Below are 18,770 nucleotides of genomic sequence, written 5' to 3'. Positions count from 1 at the left end.
ATATCCCAATGCTCCTGTACCTGGACGGCCTCCTGCTCTTAGCAGGATCACCGGGGTACTTTACAGCCAGGTCAGGATGACCGTGGCTTCTTCAGGGTGCAGACGTTTAATCAACGGGGAAAAAGTCCTCCCTGCATCCCTCTCTGGGTATTCTTCATCTAGGAGCCCTGCTGGATTCTCAGAATCTGAGAATTCTTCTGGCGTAAGACGGAATCTCCACTCTTCCATTAGGAGTATATGGATGTCTACGCAGTCGACATATGTCTTTACACTCTGGGATGCATGGTCAAATATTCAGTGTCTACCTTTGGAAGGGTGGAACGGGCTCAGTTCCATTCCAGGCCTTTCCATAATTGGCTTATCTCCAGATGGAACGAGTTTTTCTGTCGGATCACTGTTCAAACGATGATGCTCTCTCCGGAGGCAAGTCGGTCCCTTTCCGGGTGGCTATGGCCATCTCGTCCAGGGTATTCTTTGCTATGGGCAGTGTCTGGTTCGCATCCATTTCAGTGCAGTTGGACGTCTGTCGATTCCACCCTGTCAATTAACTTGTTGGAACTTTAGCCTGTCTTGGGCCTTCACTCTGGCATAACTCTTGTTTCCCGGTGAACCTGAAAAGGTTCAGTCCGACAGGGTCAGGACAGTGGCTTCCTTTTTAGCAACACTGTTCGTTGGGTGGCAATGACAAGTATGTCACACATTCGGACATAGTCCGAGGGTCTCCTCCCGACCATCTCGGCAGCGGTCATTTCAGGAGCTCTCCATTGGGAAGCGGGAGTCCTCAGCCGTCACGACGTGCATCCCGGGGACTAGTCTCTTCCCCAAGAGAGGTTTCATCTCCTGGTGAGCAGGGGGGGCCCCCCTGAGGTGACCCTCATGGCCTTCTGACTTTATCACACTATGGTGTGATATCACGCTCTGGGGATTCTGAAGCAACCTTCAGTGACTCTTTGTCGGTGAAGTGGTCCTTCCACTTTGCGTACTTGTGTTCTCTGGTCTCCCTTCTTCCTCGAAGGAAGTGTTTCAATCGAGACGGAGATGCTTTCCTGCTGGTGGCTCCTGATTGCCCCAGATGTCAGGGGTACTTGGATTTTCGGAGTCTCTCCATCGATACTCCATTCCTGATGCTTCACTGCCCAGACCTGTTGTCTCAGGGTCCTTGGTTTTGCCTTGGACCTGGGTCGTTTGTCTTTGACTGCATCCCTACAGTGGTCTTACGGCTTCCCTGGCTTTGTCATCGTTGGAATGATTAGAGCACATAGATCAGCTTTTGCTGGGACCTACCACAAACTGTGGCAGCCATAATTCTTATGGTATTGTACCTGTCGATACGATCCTCCGGTGTCCAGGATCTCCAGATATTCTGGCATTCCTTCTGGCTGGCTTGGGTTTCACCCTCGGCATGGCCTTCCTGACAGTGCGGATCTCTACACTGTCAGTATGGTTAAGATATGGAATTGCTCCACTCTGGTATCCAGTTCATCCTTTGGAGTGTTTTCTGGATTATGCCTCCATTTGTCCTCCCTAGGGACTCCTTGGGAGTTAGTAGTGGTTCTTCGTTCCCTCCGGGGACAGTCAATGGAACCGCTGGTTGTGATAGCCATTACATGGTCTATTGTTTAGGCTCTCTCTTTCTCTCAGGGTGTTTATATCGACCAGGAGAGTGTCTGAATTGGGAGCGTTCTCATGTGGCTCCCTCTTCTGGAGGGCATCATGTCAGGGTGTGAGTTGCTCTCGCCCTGTGTTTCCTCTTAAAGTGGTTTTTAGGTTCCATATTATTCTGGAACTTATGGTACGGCCATTCAGTCCCCAGTCCTCTCGGCTGGTGTGGCCTCATTGACTGTGGTCCGGCTTCTTTGGATTTATGTGATCCGTTCAGGTTCCTTACGGAAATCGGACTCCTTATTGGTGGTCTGCGGTTTCTGGTTTTCACAGGAAAGGATGGTCGGCCTATAATCAAATGTTGGCTGGATGGCCTCGTATGTCTTCCTCAGGGGCCTACCCATGGGTAGGCCTTTCTGTCATTGAGGCTTGTTTTTTCACGGGCCACGTAACCCTCGTGGGCGGCTCGCTGTGGCGCCTCGGCTGTTTTGCCTTACTAGGTGACCACATGGTCTTCTGTCCACACCTTTTTAAGGTTCTAGGAATTGGTTTCCTTTGCCTCTCAGGATGCTTCCTTTTTGGCAACGGATTCTCCTCTCAGCACAGGAGCATCCCCACCCTTGATTGAACTGCTTTGGGACATCCCCAAGGTCAACCCTGTGGACCCCCTATGGACCCTGAAGTAGAAAACAAGAGATATGGTAAGAACTTACCTTTGTTATCTCTGTTTCTACGAAGTCCATAGGGTCCACAGGGCGCCCGCCCTGACACACCTGGCTTCATATGGGCTGTGTGGCTGGTCACCGGTTTTCCGTCTCCCATTTCTGTGAGTATGGTTATTGAGTGTTCCAGTTTTCTCTCTCTTTTTCTCTCCTCCTCCGGCCTTTGGCTACTTACAAACTGAGGTGCCTCTGGCTTGGGGGTGGGGTTATAGGGAGAGTGGACCCAAGTGCATCCTGGGAGCTAAAAGCTTTAACTGCGTGGTGCCCGGATTTGGTTTCCAACCTATACCACAAGATCAACCCTGTGGACCCTATGGACTTTGTAGAAACAGAGATAACAAAGGTAAGTTCTTACCATATCTCTTGTTTTTTAGTAATGGGCTCATGAATTATTAGGGCCCGATGGGGCCGCTTAGTATTCAGCAAATTCTGAAAACTGGGAAGGAGGTCCGGAGTTGAGAAGAGGGACCCAATCTGATCCCTCTGCCGCCTTCATACTGTGGCCGTGCACATGCATGAACTCAGGTCACGTATCCTGCGCTCTGGATTTGAACCCTAGTATGTTAGGGACCTACCCTACCGAGGCTATCTGGATATGGTGGGTAGTCCCATAACCTTGGCCATGATTATGCTAAAAACCTCTATTGATTGCAACATTTTATTGCATAATGTATTTATATATAATCAGTAATTTGGAGTTGTGCACCTGTGATTTGTGTGTTTCTGTGCGAACACCAGGGGTGGCCAGACTTTTTTTACTCCGTAATCTATTTTTAAAGCTAAAAACCTTTTGTGATCTACTGAGCCCGAATAAGGGGACGCGGCATGCAAAAAGGGTGTGTAACTTTGCAGCAAGGGGCGAGGTCTGTCCTGCCAAAATCACACATAGCATCCCCAATTCAAATGATGCCACACAGAATTCACTTTACACCGCACATAGGGGCTGATTTAGAAGTACTCGTAAGCGCTATGCGCTCGCAAGCGAGTCGATGTTCAACCCCTGCGCATGCGTCGCCTCCGGCATACGCATGCGCGAGACCCGGCCAACGACGGACGCTTCGTAGCTACGGGTCTCGCACCAAAATGGGGTGGCTGTCGATTGTGATTGACAGCTCACCCCATTTTGGAGGCGGGCAGGGGAGGGGTGGCTGGACAAACGGAGGCGTTCCCGAGGGAACACCTTTCGTTTGTGAGCGGCCCTACTGACATCACTAGTGATGTCAGTAGGTGGACTTCCTGCTCTATTAGAGCAGGAAGTCCACTGGGGCTTGCGATGGATGAGACCCTTCCACAAGGGTCTCGTCGCAAGCCCGATGGTCGCAACGATCGCGACCATCACCTGGCCGCTCGCAAAAGCTGTGGGTGGTCACCCACAGCTTAGCGAGCGGCCAGGAGTGCCCATGATTCACATTACACCACATAGTAGTGTCCCTTATTCATGTTACGACACACAGTAGTGCCGCTTATACACAATGCCCACAGTAGTGCACCTTATACAATGTCCACTGTAGTAGTGTCCCTTATGCAGTTCCCACTGTAGTAGTGCACCTTATGCAATGCCTCCAGTAGTAGTGCCCCTTATGCAATGCCCCCAGTATTAGTGCCCCTTATGCAATGTCACTAGTAGTAATGCCCCTTATACAATGTCCCCAGTGGTAGTGCCCCTTATAAAATGCCCCTTGTAGTGCTACTTATGCAATGCCCTTAGTAGTGCCCCTTATGCAATGCCCTCAGTAATAGTGCTGCTTATGCAAATGCCCCAGTAGTGCTCTTTAAACAGTGCCCCCTAAAGTAGTGCCCCTTATGCACTACTTTATGCACTAGTTCCCCCTCCCAGTGCAGAACAGACCCCACACAGTAGTAACCTGACTTGACGCTGGCATCGCTCCATACCGTCAGGGCTCCCGCTGTCACTCCCACTGCTGCTGACTGGATCTAACTGGATCCAGCAGGCACACAGGCTCCTCACATCACCCCACACCCGCGCACTGCATCACTGGGAACGCTGGCTTTGAAGCGATCAGTGGCTTCTTTAGCCACTGATCGCTTAAAAGGCCAGTGTTCCCAGTTACTGTAAGTAAGTTGGTCTCGATCTACCGTCAGGAGCTCCACGAGCTACCGGTAGATCGTGATTGACGTTTTGGCCGGGCCTGGCATACACAGACGTATAAGCTGCAACACTGTCTATTGATTTTACTGAGGGACACATAAGTTTATATGGAGATGTACAAACAGAATTGTTCAGACACAGAGGGTGATTCGGGGCTGGACGTAGTTGCCGTAGTAGCTGCGTCTTTTTTGCGCAGCCTCTACTGCATCTTTATGGTAATACCATTGCTAATAAGCAATGGGCACACAAGGAGGACCTTCAGTCTAGCCTTCAGACATTGCACATGACTTTACCAGGAGCAGAATATCCGACTCACCATGGCCTTCAGTGTCACTGACATTCCCAACACACCCCCAACACTCTTGCGACTTGTACCCACCCCGTTACCACCCAGAAACGCCTACTGAAATTGTGTGGATCTCCATGCAATCTCGATCTGCAGCCCCCGACAGTAAACATCAGGACGCACGTACCATGCATCTCGGATGCATGCGCAGAGGGAAAGGTTTGGGTGTTTGAGCCTCATGTTTTACCTGCATCCGATTCCAAATCACCTTTTCTCTGCAATTGAGCTTAAAATATGGTTTTTGATATCTGAAATACAGTGAGACAAATTTACTAAGTATCCTATTTTAAAATCTGCAGCTTCTCCTCATGTTTAAACATGAAACTTAAAATGACAATGATAATAAAAATAAAACACACTAGACTGCTTTTACTATGATTGCCATTTTAGCATCTGGGCATAAACCCACCACAAAGTGGCTCGCAATAGCTGCTGCTTTGTAAATGTACCCAATGGTTGCTTGTCCAAGATCTATAACTAGCAGTGATATTCCATATGTGCATACAGTATCTTAATGTCAATCAACACCATAACCAGTGAACTACAGTATTTATTTATTTCATTGAATTCATTATGCAATTTCCCCCCCCTAGGAGATTGAAGTTCTTCCTGAAGTATCTGTGAGAAGAATTATGGAGCTAAACAAACCAGAATGGCCATACATTATGATTGGAATAATAGTTGCTGCAATCAATGGGGCGATATATCCCTCATTTGGGGTCATTTTTGGAAAGTTTGTTGGTGTAGGTGTCAACTAAAACTGATGTCTTATATATACTGGGCGTATTAAAAGAGGAGGGGGCCCGTGTGCAGTCTCTGTCTGGACCCCCTCCTTTCTCTCTCTCTCTCTCTCTCTCTCTCTCTCTCTCTCTCTATCTCTATATATATATATGTATATGTACTACTCTGACAGGTGGTGTATTGGAGTGTGAAAGTGAATTGTTCACGTACTGATTAGGAGAAAGTTCCTCTGCGCTGTTTCGGTTCACCTTGTCTTCTTAGTCCACCAGAGAGGTAATGAGGACACTTTTATTCAAGGAAATTATTCTTTGGATAGTTTTGCATAGTAAAACTCACATAAACAACTTTATAACAAATACAGAAATTCAATCAGTAAATGTTTACAAATATAATTCACAAATAATGTAACAGTTTACTGAAATATAAAAATGTGACTGTTGTAATTCAATGGTCCACCACTTCTCACAATAATATCACATATTTACACCAATATATGTACACGAGGTGTGGCTACTAAATAACGAGACTGATGCTATAATTTATGTTTAATTATATTAAGTACATTTTAACTCTGTTCCCCTTCTATGTACCCCCCTTCTGCATTCACACACTGCTGCATTCTTATTTTCCATTGGTCAATGCCGTGCTGTAGCTCATCTGTCAGCTGTTTCAACAGCGCCATCATTTTCTTCTTTACCTCAGTAACTGATGCAAAATGGGTTCTCTTGAGTACAGATTTGACGCTAGGGAAAATACATTAGTCATACAGTGCCAGGGCTGGCGAGTATGGAGGGTGTTCTAGCACTGCAATCGGTTTCTCAGCAATAAACTGCATCTCAGAGAGCGCTGTGTGGGCTGGTGCGTTGTCCTGATAGAGGATGAAACCATATTGCCACTCTGGCCTCTTAATTCTGATTCTTTCCTGCAAATTTGCTAGAACATTTTTGTAGTAATGTTGATTCCCTGTTTCGCCTTCTGGTACCCACTCTCCCAAAATAACACTCTTGATATCAAAGGAAACAATTAACATGGCTTTAAATTTGGATTAACTTTGACGTGCTTCATTCTTGGTGATAATTTTCCAGTGCATGGACTGGTGTTTTGTCTCAGGATCGTACAGCAAGATCCATGTTTTATCACAGATAATAGCTTTATCTAAAAAATGTGAATCCACTTGAATTTGTTCCAAAATGTCTGTACAAATTTGCTTTCGACTTTCTCTACTTTTGAGCTAAAAAATGTTATGACGCGCAGGAAAAACACAACTTCTTTGAAACGTCGAGGCTTGATGATACTCTGACTCATGATACTACACAGGTGAATAGGCAGACTAGTGACTGTTGAATCCACGGACTGATGATATGCATGGATACAGAACTGGAACCAGAGTGCTCAGTCCAGATCCTCTGAGCAACCCCTAGCCTAGTGACCTAAGAAGGACAGCAAGACCAGAGACACACTCCAGGGACAAGGGTGACCTCTGGGACACAGAACAATATATTACAGTACCTGCAGAGCGGAACTCTGAACTCAGGCCAGGAATCAGAGTCTTATGTGATCAGGGTAGAGCTTGAGGAAGCTAAAACACTGATATTGTTCCAACGCAAGAACTGGAACCCAGTAAGGAACTCAGGTACTGAGAGTCAAGATAGGTAATACAGCTTACTGGACACCTCAGTGTACAGACTGTATACTGCACACTGACTCCTAGCCCTGGGACCTGCACCCTACTCAGAACCAGCCCAAGACAATAGTACACAGCACAGGGAAACCAATATAAGGTCAGCACAATAGTATAGCACAACCTGAAGTGAACAACATGCGCAGAGTAATAGAGTACAGGTAACTTGCATGCACTGTCCCAATGGTAGCAGCCAGCAGCACCAACGTAGCGCGGGATCCACGGAAATGGTACAAGTGGTGAGAAACAGCAGCAGGTGGGATGAGCCGCAGATGCACATGCCGGCTCGGTAATGGAGCAGCAGGAGGGCAAGCCTGTATGCAGCGTGGAAGCTGCAGCACTGGCAGATGATGGTGATACACAGCGGCAGATAGAAACCAGGTAATGGCTCATAGAGAGCAGCACTGGAGAGCTGAGGATGGTAAACAGTTCATAGCCCGAGATGGATCAAATAGAAGTCACTGGAGACATGATAACAGGACACAGGGAGTGAGACCTGGAGCCTAGAACTATCCTGGGAAGGAACATGTTGTTCAGGCCATGGGTTGAATCCAGGGGCTGGATTAAATTAGGAGTGGTGAAATGTCATTGGCCTGGCTAAGCAGGTGAGCACACAGGTGCATCAGGCAATTACAGGAAAACATCTCTGAGGTGTTTTGAACACAGAAATGAATTAGTATTTCAATCTGTCTGGGATACTAAAATCCCGATTTGTTACAGTTATTTTGGAACATTTATTACAAACACAGGTCCTGATTCCCAAATTTCCGTTGATGCAATCACAACTGGAATCTCTCACTGATCGCAATTGCTAAAATATGGAAATGACTTCTATAGCTTCCCGAGCATAGGGACGCCCACTGCTGCCTTCTTATATCCTACTGTAAGTAAGATGTGAAGAAGAGCTTCTGCGCACTCAGGAGCTGTAAATTCCACTTATTGGGTAATGTGCCACCTAACACATAGAAAGATAAATATGGGCTGCGCTTCAAGTCGTGAAGGGTGGGATTCAAGATCCTATGTGTTTTGGGGGGGTGGCGGGGGACAGAGGGAATGGGTGGGTGCTGCAACGTATAGCAGGAGTACCAAGAACTGCTGGTTTAAATAAGTATAGATGGGGGTATACGTGCGCTCCTGTGTTTTGTGTAGGAGGGGGCAGGGGGGGGAGGGGATGGGGGGGAGGGTTGTGATGTTGAGGTGTATGAAGGTCTGAGTCAGCGGATGTGGGTGAGTGAATGAAGAGACTTACAAAAACTTGTAGAATCCAAGCCTATTTATTGGGCAAGACACAATGCTTCCCTAGGTGGTTCAGTTGAATGTGGATAAGTTCAGTTTGTAGAATAGTATAGATACTGTCTCTGTACAAACCTCGGTTGGGCAGTGGGTAGACCCTTTCAGGGGGCTCCTTTACATGCGGTCCTTACTTCTGCACATTCCCCTGCTGGACCTATGGTCTACAGACTTAGGAAACCGGGATGACCTACAGTGCATCCGGAAAGTATTCACAGCGCGTCACTTTTTCCACAATTTGTTATATTATAGCCTTATTCCAAAATGGAATAAATTCATTTTTGTTCTCAGAATTCTACACACAATACCCCATAATGACAACGTGTAAAAAGTTTTTTGCGATTTTTGCAAATTGAATTAAAAAAGAAACTAAGAAATCACATGTACATAAGTATTCACAACCTTTGCTCAATACTTTGTTGATGCACCTTTGGCAGCAATTACAGCCTCAAGTCTTTTTGAATATGATGCCACAAGCTTGGCACACCTATCTTTGGGCAGTTTCGCCCATTCCTCTTTGCAGCACCTCTCAAGCTCCATCAGGTTGGATGGGAAGCGTCGGTGCACAGCCATTTTCAAATCTCTCCAGAGATGTTCAACCGGATTCAAGTCTGGGAGTTGCCCTGAAGCCACTCCTTTGATATCTTGGCTGTGTGCTTAGGGTCATTGTCCTGCTGAAAGAGGAACCGTCGCCCCAGTCTGAGGTCAAGAGCACTCTGGAGAAGTTTTTCATCTAGGATGTCTCTGTATATTGCTGCATTCATCTTTCCCTCTATCCTGACTAGTCTCCCAGTTCCTGCCGCTGAAAAACATCCCCACAGCATGATGCTGCCACCACCGTGCTTCACTGTAGGGATGGTATTGGCCTGGTGATGAGCGGTGCTTGGTTTCCACCAAACATAACACCTGGCATTCACGCCTAAGAGTTCAATCTTTGTCTTATCATGGTCTGAGAGTCCTTCATGTGCATTTTGGCAAACTCCAGGTGGGCTGCCATGTGCTTTTTACTAAGAAGTGGCTTCCGTCTGCCACTCTACCATACAGGCCTGATTGGTGGATTGCTGCAGAGATGGTTGTCCTTCTGGAAGTTTCTCCTCTCTCCACAGAGGAATGCTGTAGCTTTGACAGAGTGACTATCGTGTTCTTGGTCACTTCCCTGACTAGGGCCCTTCTCCCCCGATCGCTTAGTTTAGGAACTCTAGGAAGAGTCCTGGTGGTTCTGAACTTTTTCCATTTACGGATGATGGAGGCCACTGTGCTCATTGGGACCTTCAAAGCAGCAGATATTTTTCTGTACCCTTTCCCAGATTTGTGCCTCGAGATAATCCTGTCTCGGAGGTCTACAGACAATTCCTTGGACTTCATGCTTGGTTTGTGCTCTGACATGCACTGTCAAGTGTGGGACCTTATATAGACATGTGTATGCCTTTCAAAATTATGTTGAATTAATTGAATTTACCACAGGTGGACTCCAATTAAGCTGTAGAAACATCTCAAGGATGATCAGTGGAAACAGGATGCACCTGAGCTCAATTTTGAGCTTCATGGCAATACTTATGTACATGTGATTTCTTAATGTTTTTTTTAATTAAAATTGCAAAAATCTCAAAAAAAACTTTTTACACATTGTCATTATGGGGTATTGCGTGTAGAATTTTGGAGGACAAAAATAAATTTATTCCATTTTGGAATAAGGCCGTAACATAACAAAATGTGGAAAAAGTGACGCGCTGTGAATACTTTCCGGATGCACTGTACACCCACCCATTTGGCAGACCCTGTCCGTCCTGTTAGGGACTCCACACTGACCCCACGGGACCGTGGGGTCGCATCGTGGCTCTCCGCATCATCATACCGCACAGTTACTGCCACCCAGCAACTTCAACAGCTGAACACCAACGGGTGCCCATCCACCAGGTACCCCGCAGGACAACGGATGTAACACACACCCCTGGCCAAGCCATTGGGATCAGAGCAACAACTGCTTCCAACCGTGGACCACACTTCACCTACTGGTAGGTAAGCCTATCCCATCAACAGTGCGGGACGCCGCCAACTGTTTGAACTCCTGGACAATAATATTGATTACATCCCGGTTATAATATTATTTCATCCCCAGCATCTCCTGGCCTCACCTATCTCTTCCCTGGCCCTTCCCCATGAAGCCATGGCCCTTTTTTGGGTGCATTATGTCCCTTTAAAAAATGAGTGGGGCGCCAATGCTCTTTCTAGCACAGGGCACCAAAAAATCTAGTTACAGCTCTGGGAACCACCGCCATGTTTACCATATGAGTGGTTGTGGTTGTCTTACTTTACTGCATATCAGGTATTTCCTTTCTTCTGGTTAGCTTTCTTCCTATGTATTGTGCTCTTTTAAAAATCAGATTGGATCTGTTCACGTCTAATATAACTGTGATACATTGCAGACTTGATTTATTTAAGTTATAATTTGTACAGTTTTACAATTTTTTTTATTATTTCATTACACAAAATCATTAATCTGAAAATGAATGTACATGTATTTATAAATATTTAAGGACCTGCTCGTATTTCCAGTAATGTCCCTGGACAATTGGGCTTGGAGCCCACATTCAGACATTATTTGTCTGCGAAGTGCTTTCTATAATGACTAGAGATGTGCGCAGACCTCCGTGTTTTGGTTCTAAATCATCTTTGTGTTTTGGTTTTGACAAAACCACTCTCAAGTGTTTTGGTTTTGTTTTTCTTTAAAAATTTATAAAAACGGCTCAAATCATGTACCTTGGACTTGTTTCAGTACCTATAGTATTATTAACATCAATAACATTCATTTCCAGTCATTTCTTGTCAATTTTGACCACCTCACAGCACCTGATATCACGGGGAAGGGACATAAATACAATCCAAAATGTGCAAGATCTATTTTTTAGATCTGAATTCCGAACGTGCAAGAAGACCCGAGTCTGACTCTGTTCTACTGGGAACTCCAAAGTGATCCCAGCTGGGACTCGGTTCAACTCGGAACCCCAAAGTCTGGGTGTGTTCAGGTTTTCAGCAAAACCGAACCACTTATCTCTAATAAAGACAGACTCAGAGAAATCCAAGAACATGGCGTCTAGGCACAACACATGTTGACCTGGGCAGTTACACCATGCTGTGCCCAGTAACTGGCTGGAAAGCAGTGGCTTAGCAGATTTGAATTATGTGGTCATGGACAAGCCTATAAGTTTTATGGTAGCAAATTAAATTCAATTAAAAGATACCATCTCTTGCATAATTTAATGTATGTTTTTTTTGGCTTTTACAGGTATTTCAAGAACAAGATATCATAAAAAGGAACCAGAAAGCTTCATTATTTGCAATACTAATGATTGTTTTGGGATTAATTAATTGCATGACACATATTATCATGGTAAGATATAAAAAATCATGTGGTATATATCATTAGTATATATCTTGTTTGGTGGCCATTTTCCCAGATATTTGTGCATGCACAGCAGAAAAATCATCAGGTACATGATGCGAGGTGCCATGTTCCCAGAAAGCTGCAAATGCACAGTATACTGTGGCACAGTGACAGAGCCTACTCAACTGTGGAAACCAGCGAGAGGAGGGGAGCCACAAGGAAACTGCACACAGGCCCCCTCCTTTTTTAAGCTGCCCCTGGTCTTCTTACTTTTTTAATCATATTTGTGGCCCTGTGTTAATATGTTTCAAATATCAACAACTGAATTAATTTTAATAATATCTGTGTCTCCTTTATAAGTAATATAATATTTTTTTCAATTATTGTCTGTGGCCCTTTAATGTGTAATAATATCATTTTACCAGTTGCTGAAGCAGCGACAAGGTCATGAGTGCCCAAGGCTCTTTGATGGGCTTGGGGAGCGTTAGCTACCCCGTCTGGTTTTATCCCACAGATGGGCTATTTGTAGTACAAATTGATGAAAACAAGTTACTGCTGGATATTATAGAAAAGTACACAGGAGAAGATTATAACCACACTGAGTAAAAGTACCAATAAATCATGAATCACTGACCTTAGTCTAAAGGTAATTTTGAATATATAAAGCGTGTTATCCACAAATACTTGTAATGGAAAAGATTCCAAACCCTAAAAAAGAAAATTCCATAAAGGGCACTCTCTATATTAATTGGTTAAAATCATACATTTTATTGGTATAGAGTACTTTAAAATAAGAACTCATTCTTGCTGACATCAATAATTATGAACACTAAAATAAAGCTAAATATAAACCCAAAGACCCTAAGTGAACAAAGAAAAAAAAATGAATTTATAGTAAACTTTAAGAAAAATTTAAATTAGTTGAATATGATAATATTGTATTATTTTGCTGTCATGTCTATACATGTACCTATTATTGTGACAATCTATCCGTATTCACTGAATATAGTAAATTATCTTCTTTCTCTCATTAATGTTTGTTATATACTATTATGAAGATAATAATCATGTTGTTGTTGGTATATCCTCTATCCTGAGACTGAATATTAATTTCTAAAACAAGTGGTTAATAAGTAACAAAATGTTTCTTGGTTATCTCAATCCATTGATTGTTAAATAAGTAACAGTTTGTTTCCTAAATGTGTTAGGCCAATACTACAATGTATCAACTGTGTCTCAGATAAGCGGGCCACAGGAAACCGGGGTACTCTAGGGGGCCTGGCCTGATCGGGCCATGGTCACGCCCCCTACAAAAAAAAATGTTTTTGTACCTATAGATTTATTATCATCAATAATAGCACATAAAATAGTATGCGCAGCACAGGGCGGGCTCAATTCGCCCCTCAGCCTGGGGCAGATCCGGGGGTGGTGCGATTAGTGCAATTGCTCCCCCCTGCATCAGCATCTTGCCTTCCTCCGGCAAGTGGGTCCCTCCTCCTTGGCGGTACCATGTCCCCAGTGATATTAGGGAAGATGGTGCATGTGTACTAGAGAGCTTTGCTTTCACTGTGCGGTGTCATCTTCCAGAAGATGTTACTGGGAAGATGGTGCCGTGACGGGGGAAGGACCAGCTTGCCAGAGGAAGGTAAGATGCTGATGCGGGGGGGAGCAATTGCACTGATCGCACCACCCCCGGATCTACCCCAGGCTGAGGGGCGAAGGGTTGGGGGCTCCAACAACTCCAGATTGGATTTCCACAGAGACTTGTTCCTACCTCCAAACATCGGTTCCATCCGATATCTCCAAATATCGGTCCCATCTGATATCTCCAAACATCGGTTCCATCCGATATCTCCAAACACTGGTCCAATCCGATTCTACTCATCAATATTTTGTCATCAGTCCAATCCAATTCTACTGATCAATTCTACATCATCGAACCAATCCGATTCTACTCATCAATTCTGTATCATAGGTCCCAGTCCGATATAATCTACCACATTTCTCAATTCAATCTACTGAGTAATAAAGTTGTTCTATATCTGTTCTTGCCTTCGGGCCAATCAACTCCAGCAGCTCCACTGCATTCACTCTCTCTCCTCAATGCATGAGGAAGTCCTAGCTCAAACCACCCACTATCATCCATGCCTCTTCAGTTTTTCACTTCAGTCTCCACTTCAGCATCTCACGCCTGTTTCAACCAACTCCAACCCTCAGGCGTGACAAGACACTGTTATTAGCCACTAGCATATTTATTGATTCAATTCACTAAATGGCCACCTCTGCTCTGCTCACTTTATAGAGTAACAATGATGTAATTTCAGTATTCCCTAATGGGCCATGAAGCAGCCAGACAGTTGAACCTGGCTTAGATTTCATGCAATGCCTGTCTTAAAAATTTAAGACAAGCATTACTTTGAACCCTTACCCTAAGTCAAAAAAAAATATGTTAGAGACATTCCTGGAGATCTCATAAAATTATCAAAATACTGTTGAAGACCTCGTTCGTCACCAAGCACCCACAAACATAAAGTAGTATTTCTGATATAAATCTGTTATTATTTCAAACCAAAGCCTGCTTAAGACCCAGTAGCGCCCTAGGGCCTGATTCACTACGGATCGCAATTGCGATTACGCACACAGTGTCACTGCAATAGTATGCTAATCCATTGCGATCGCTATGCCATACAACATAAGGACGCCCACCTTACCTTGCACACATCCGTAATCCTTTGTAAGACTGCGAATCCATCGGTAACATCAAGTACCATCGCAGCCTCACGCACATTTGCAAAAGCTCTGACCTTAGGGCCTGATTCAGACCCGCTCGCGAGCGCTGGGCGCTCGCAAGCGGGTTGATGGTGCCCTAGTGCGCATGCGCGAGACCCGGCTAGCGACGGGGAAGCCGTCGCTCCGGGTCTCGCACCAAAGGGGGCGTGCTGTCGATGGTGAGTGACAGCACGCCCCTTTTGGTGAGCGTGCCGGGGGCGTGGCTGCCAGACGGAGGCGTTCCCATGGGAACGCCTACCGTCTGTGTCCAGCCCCTCTGACATCACTAGTGATGTCAGTGGGAGTGATTTTGGCTCTGACAGAGCCAAAATCACTCCAGGGCTTGCGGCAGCGAGACCCTACCGCAGGGACTCGTCGCAAGCCCGATGGTCGCGATGGTCTTGACCATCGCGACCATCTTTTTGGCCGCTCGCATATGCTGTGGGTGGTCACCCACAGCTATGCGAGCGGCCAGGGGGCCGCTCCAAGTTTAGGTAGGAGGGCCCTGATTCAGAGCGAGCGCTCTGGTCAGAACGTCCGGTTCTGAATCAGGCCCTCAGACAGGAATTGCTAACCTCATCACACGCTAAGAGTACTCAGGCTGCGTAAGGCATCGCAGTGGATAATTTCTGCACGCCCCTGTAACAGCGTTCATACGCACTAGCACATCTGCGTTTTGCCGACCAAGCCCCCCGTCACCTCCCACAAATGGCACTTCCTGTCAATCACTCTGCGGTGGGTCTGTCCCGATCACAGTGGCTGGATCGTGCACGCGCACTGCAATGCATACACATGCGCAGAACGCAACAATCGCCGATTGCGTGCTTAATCGCAGTTGCGATCGGTAGTGAATCGGGCCCCTAGTCAAGATACTGTTTTAGGGCCCCTTGCCCGCTTCCTTCTTTAAAAAAGTGTAGCATGCCTAATGGATAATCCTACTCTGTTTCCGTCATATGTCCCTCCTATTAGACATCTGATTATTTAATAAAGGCTTTCCATTTAAATGAGTTTAAATATACACATTTTACTTACTTTGTATCTCTTTAGGGATTCATGTTTGGAATGTCTGGAGAAAATGTAACCATGAGGCTACGATCTCATTCATTTAAAGCATTGCTCCGTCAGGTATTGTAAAAGTTTCCTATTTGATATTTCAGTTACCCTGCCTATTTTGGAAATCAGCTTAAATAACAAATGTTCTATAAAACTATAGGTGCATTACAGTACTTACTGATTTATAAGCTAGAATATATTTACGCCATTGGTAGAGGCCTGTGTACCCCAGTGCAGTCTTTCGGTCCATCTTTCATAATCTAACCATATTTCACACATTTGCAAATAAGGGATTCATCTCCTTTCTGCACTTGTAGTGGATGCTGGTGCATCATGATCTGACATGACCACTTAACTAAACCAAGGAAAGTAAAGAAAAATCATTCTTAATGGCAGTGCACCAAGGATTGTAACTGCTGTTAAAATAATCTACTTTATTAGTTTCAGACTAAGGGCCTGATTCAGAGGTGCTCGCTGTTTGCGAGCGCTCGCTCTGAATCAGGGCGTTTTTTTTTTTGTTTTGTTTCGGCCTCCAGGCTGCTCGCAAAACTGTGGGTGACCACCCACAGCTAGTGCGAGTGGCCTGACAATGGTCACGATTATCGCGACCATCGAGCTTGCGTCGAGACCCTGTGGTAGGGTCTCGGCTCCCGCAAGCCCAAGTGGACTTCCTGCTTTAACAGAGCAGGAAGTCCACTACTGACATCACTCGTGATGTCAGTAGGGCCGCCCACACATGGCAGGCATTCCTAAGAGAACGCCTGCATTTGTGCAGCCACCCCCCCTCCCCGTCTACAAAACAGGGTGAGCTGTCACTCACCATCGACAGCTACCCCGTCTTGTAGTGAGCCCCGGAGCGACTGAACTTCAGTCGCTTGTTGTGGCTCCCGCATGCATACGCCGGAGGCGGCGCATGCGCAGGGGCCAAACATCGACCCGCTTGTCAGAATCAGGCCGTACGGCCCTGATTAAACAAGAAACGCAATTGCAAAGCTGCACACAGGCAGCTTTGCAATTGCGTCCCTGCAATAATGTAAATGCAGCAGGAGGTGTATGACACCTTCTGCTGCATCCCAGTACCGTGACGGAGGTTGCAGTGCTGGGATCACCATCGCGACCATCAATGGTCGATGGTCGCGATGGTGGACAGCGCCGGGCGGCCGGCCAGCTAAGTAACCCTCAGCTTACTCAGCCTGGCCGGCTTGTGAGCCCAGGATTCTGCGTTGATCAACGGAACACTCCCAGAAAACAGGATGGATACGCCCCATTTCCGGGAATGGCAAGCGCCCCCACACTGCCCCTTAAATTACTCTGCATGTCAATCAGGCAGAGGTATTCAAGGGCTTGCGTGCGTGTTAGCAGGACCCATTCTGCATATTCGCAGAATTGGTCTTGCGCATGCGCAGATTCACGATAATCGGGAATCTGCGTTCAGCAGTGCACGCTGAATTAGCCCTTAAGATATTACTATTGCTATCACTGATACTTGGGGGAGAAATGTAATAGAGTTTGAGTTTTCTGCGACTTTGGACTTGCATCATTCTGCAGAGACTATGACGCGAGTTTGTTCTTAAATTCACACTATGTAATAGCTTGTGAATTGTAGTGTGCGAATGTCTGAGAAATTCGAGTCCATGAGAGTTTTTCTGTGTGAAAACTCACAACTTGTAATGTGAGTTTCATTACAAGGTGAGAGTTTAGTAGAAGCCTACACAGATCAGTGAGATCCATGTAGGCTTCTGTGTGTTAAAAGTGTAGGAAAGTGTACAAAAAAAAAGTACAAAAAAAAATTACGCCCCCCCCCCCCCCCTCCCCCCAACAACACAAGCACCATCAGGCTGTGTGAGCCAGTCCTGGTTGTGAAAATACAGAGGAATAAAGACATAGGGGTCCCACATATTTTTGTCAATATGCACCAGCCTCTGTGAGACGATCCTGGTTTTGGAAATATGGGGGACAAAATGAGTAGGGGTCCCTCATGTTATCCACAATCAGCACCAGCTCTTACCAGCGGAGTTGTAGTATCACAGCCGAGGGTCATGCTTAGCAAGGTCTTCCGCCAAAGCTTTGCTCACCCCACACTAGTCAGCCAGCCCCAGCCTGGGGCACTTATTCAGTAGCCCGGAGCTATCTCCCGCATCCCTGGCAGGGTTAATGGTGTTAAATAATAGTTATAAACTAATATTGTCTTTTACAGGGGGACAAGAGGTCCCAGCAAGCCCCCCCCCCCTCCCCGCATGCCGGTATATGGAGAACCAAAAGTACCAGCATGTGGGGCATTAAGGGCCCGGTGGTACCTCTAGTCCCCCTGCAAAAGAAATATTGAAATAATGACATGACACACTCTGTAGGTTGATTTATTTTATGACCCATACACTCACTCATTCAGTCACTCTCACCCGCACTCACACTACATACTTACCTTGTCCATTGCACTGTTCTGTTCCCTTGTCCAGTAGAATCCCTGATTGCTGTAAAAAAAATTCATACTCACCATTCAACTCTTCCCCCATAGACTTCAATGGTGGGAAGCGCATGGTTATTCTAGTTCATTCCTACCATTGAAGTCTATGGACGAAGCGTTTATTGGCTGAGAGAGCTGGGGTGACCCTGGAGAGAGACTGGGGAGGTGGGGACACCCTTTATTGGTGGGGTTCCCATTTCCCCAGGGATCTTTGTCCTGAGCTCACTAGTATGGGGTGATGAATTCTTTGGCCAGGGCATCCCGTGAAGTGTGTCCCCCGGATGCAGCATTATACCTCTACTAGTAAGAGCGGTGCTGGTTATGGATAATACGAGGGGCCCATACTCATTTTGTCCCCCGTATTTCCACAACCAGCTGTGCTGGCTAATGAACATATAGGGGACCACTTCAGCTTTTTCCCCTGCATTTTCACATCCAATACCAGCTCACACAGCCCGGTGGTGCTGGTTGTGCTTTTGGGGGGACCCCACATAATTTTTTCTTTCTTTTTTTTTGTTTTACAGTTTCATACACCTTTAACACAGAGAAGCCTGCACGGATCTCACTGATCTGTGCAGACTTCTGCTATACAAGCTGCTGCTCAGGC

At 45.9% G+C, this 18,770-nt stretch overlaps 1 protein-coding gene across 1 annotated transcript in view; it reads left to right on the top strand.

Annotated features, from left to right (window-relative positions):
- Nucleotides 1–18,770, top strand: part of LOC148476986 (ATP-dependent translocase ABCB1-like) — a 248,609-nt gene that overhangs the window by 163,917 nt on the left and 65,922 nt on the right. The window contains exons 15-17 of the mRNA XM_088457386.1: nt 5,374–5,523; nt 11,779–11,883; nt 15,694–15,771. Of these exons, the coding sequence (XP_088313512.1) occupies nt 5,374–5,523; nt 11,779–11,883; nt 15,694–15,771 (333 nt within the window). The remainder of the gene's footprint in view (nt 1–5,373; nt 5,524–11,778; nt 11,884–15,693; nt 15,772–18,770) is intronic.

Source organism: Taudactylus pleione, unplaced genomic scaffold (assembly GCF_031769625.1).
Source record: "Taudactylus pleione unplaced genomic scaffold, aTauple2 ptg000758l, whole genome shotgun sequence".
NCBI lineage: Eukaryota > Metazoa > Chordata > Amphibia > Anura > Myobatrachidae > Taudactylus > Taudactylus pleione.
The sequence above is the reverse complement of the archived record's forward strand: the minus strand, read 5'-3'. Positions and strand labels throughout refer to the sequence as shown.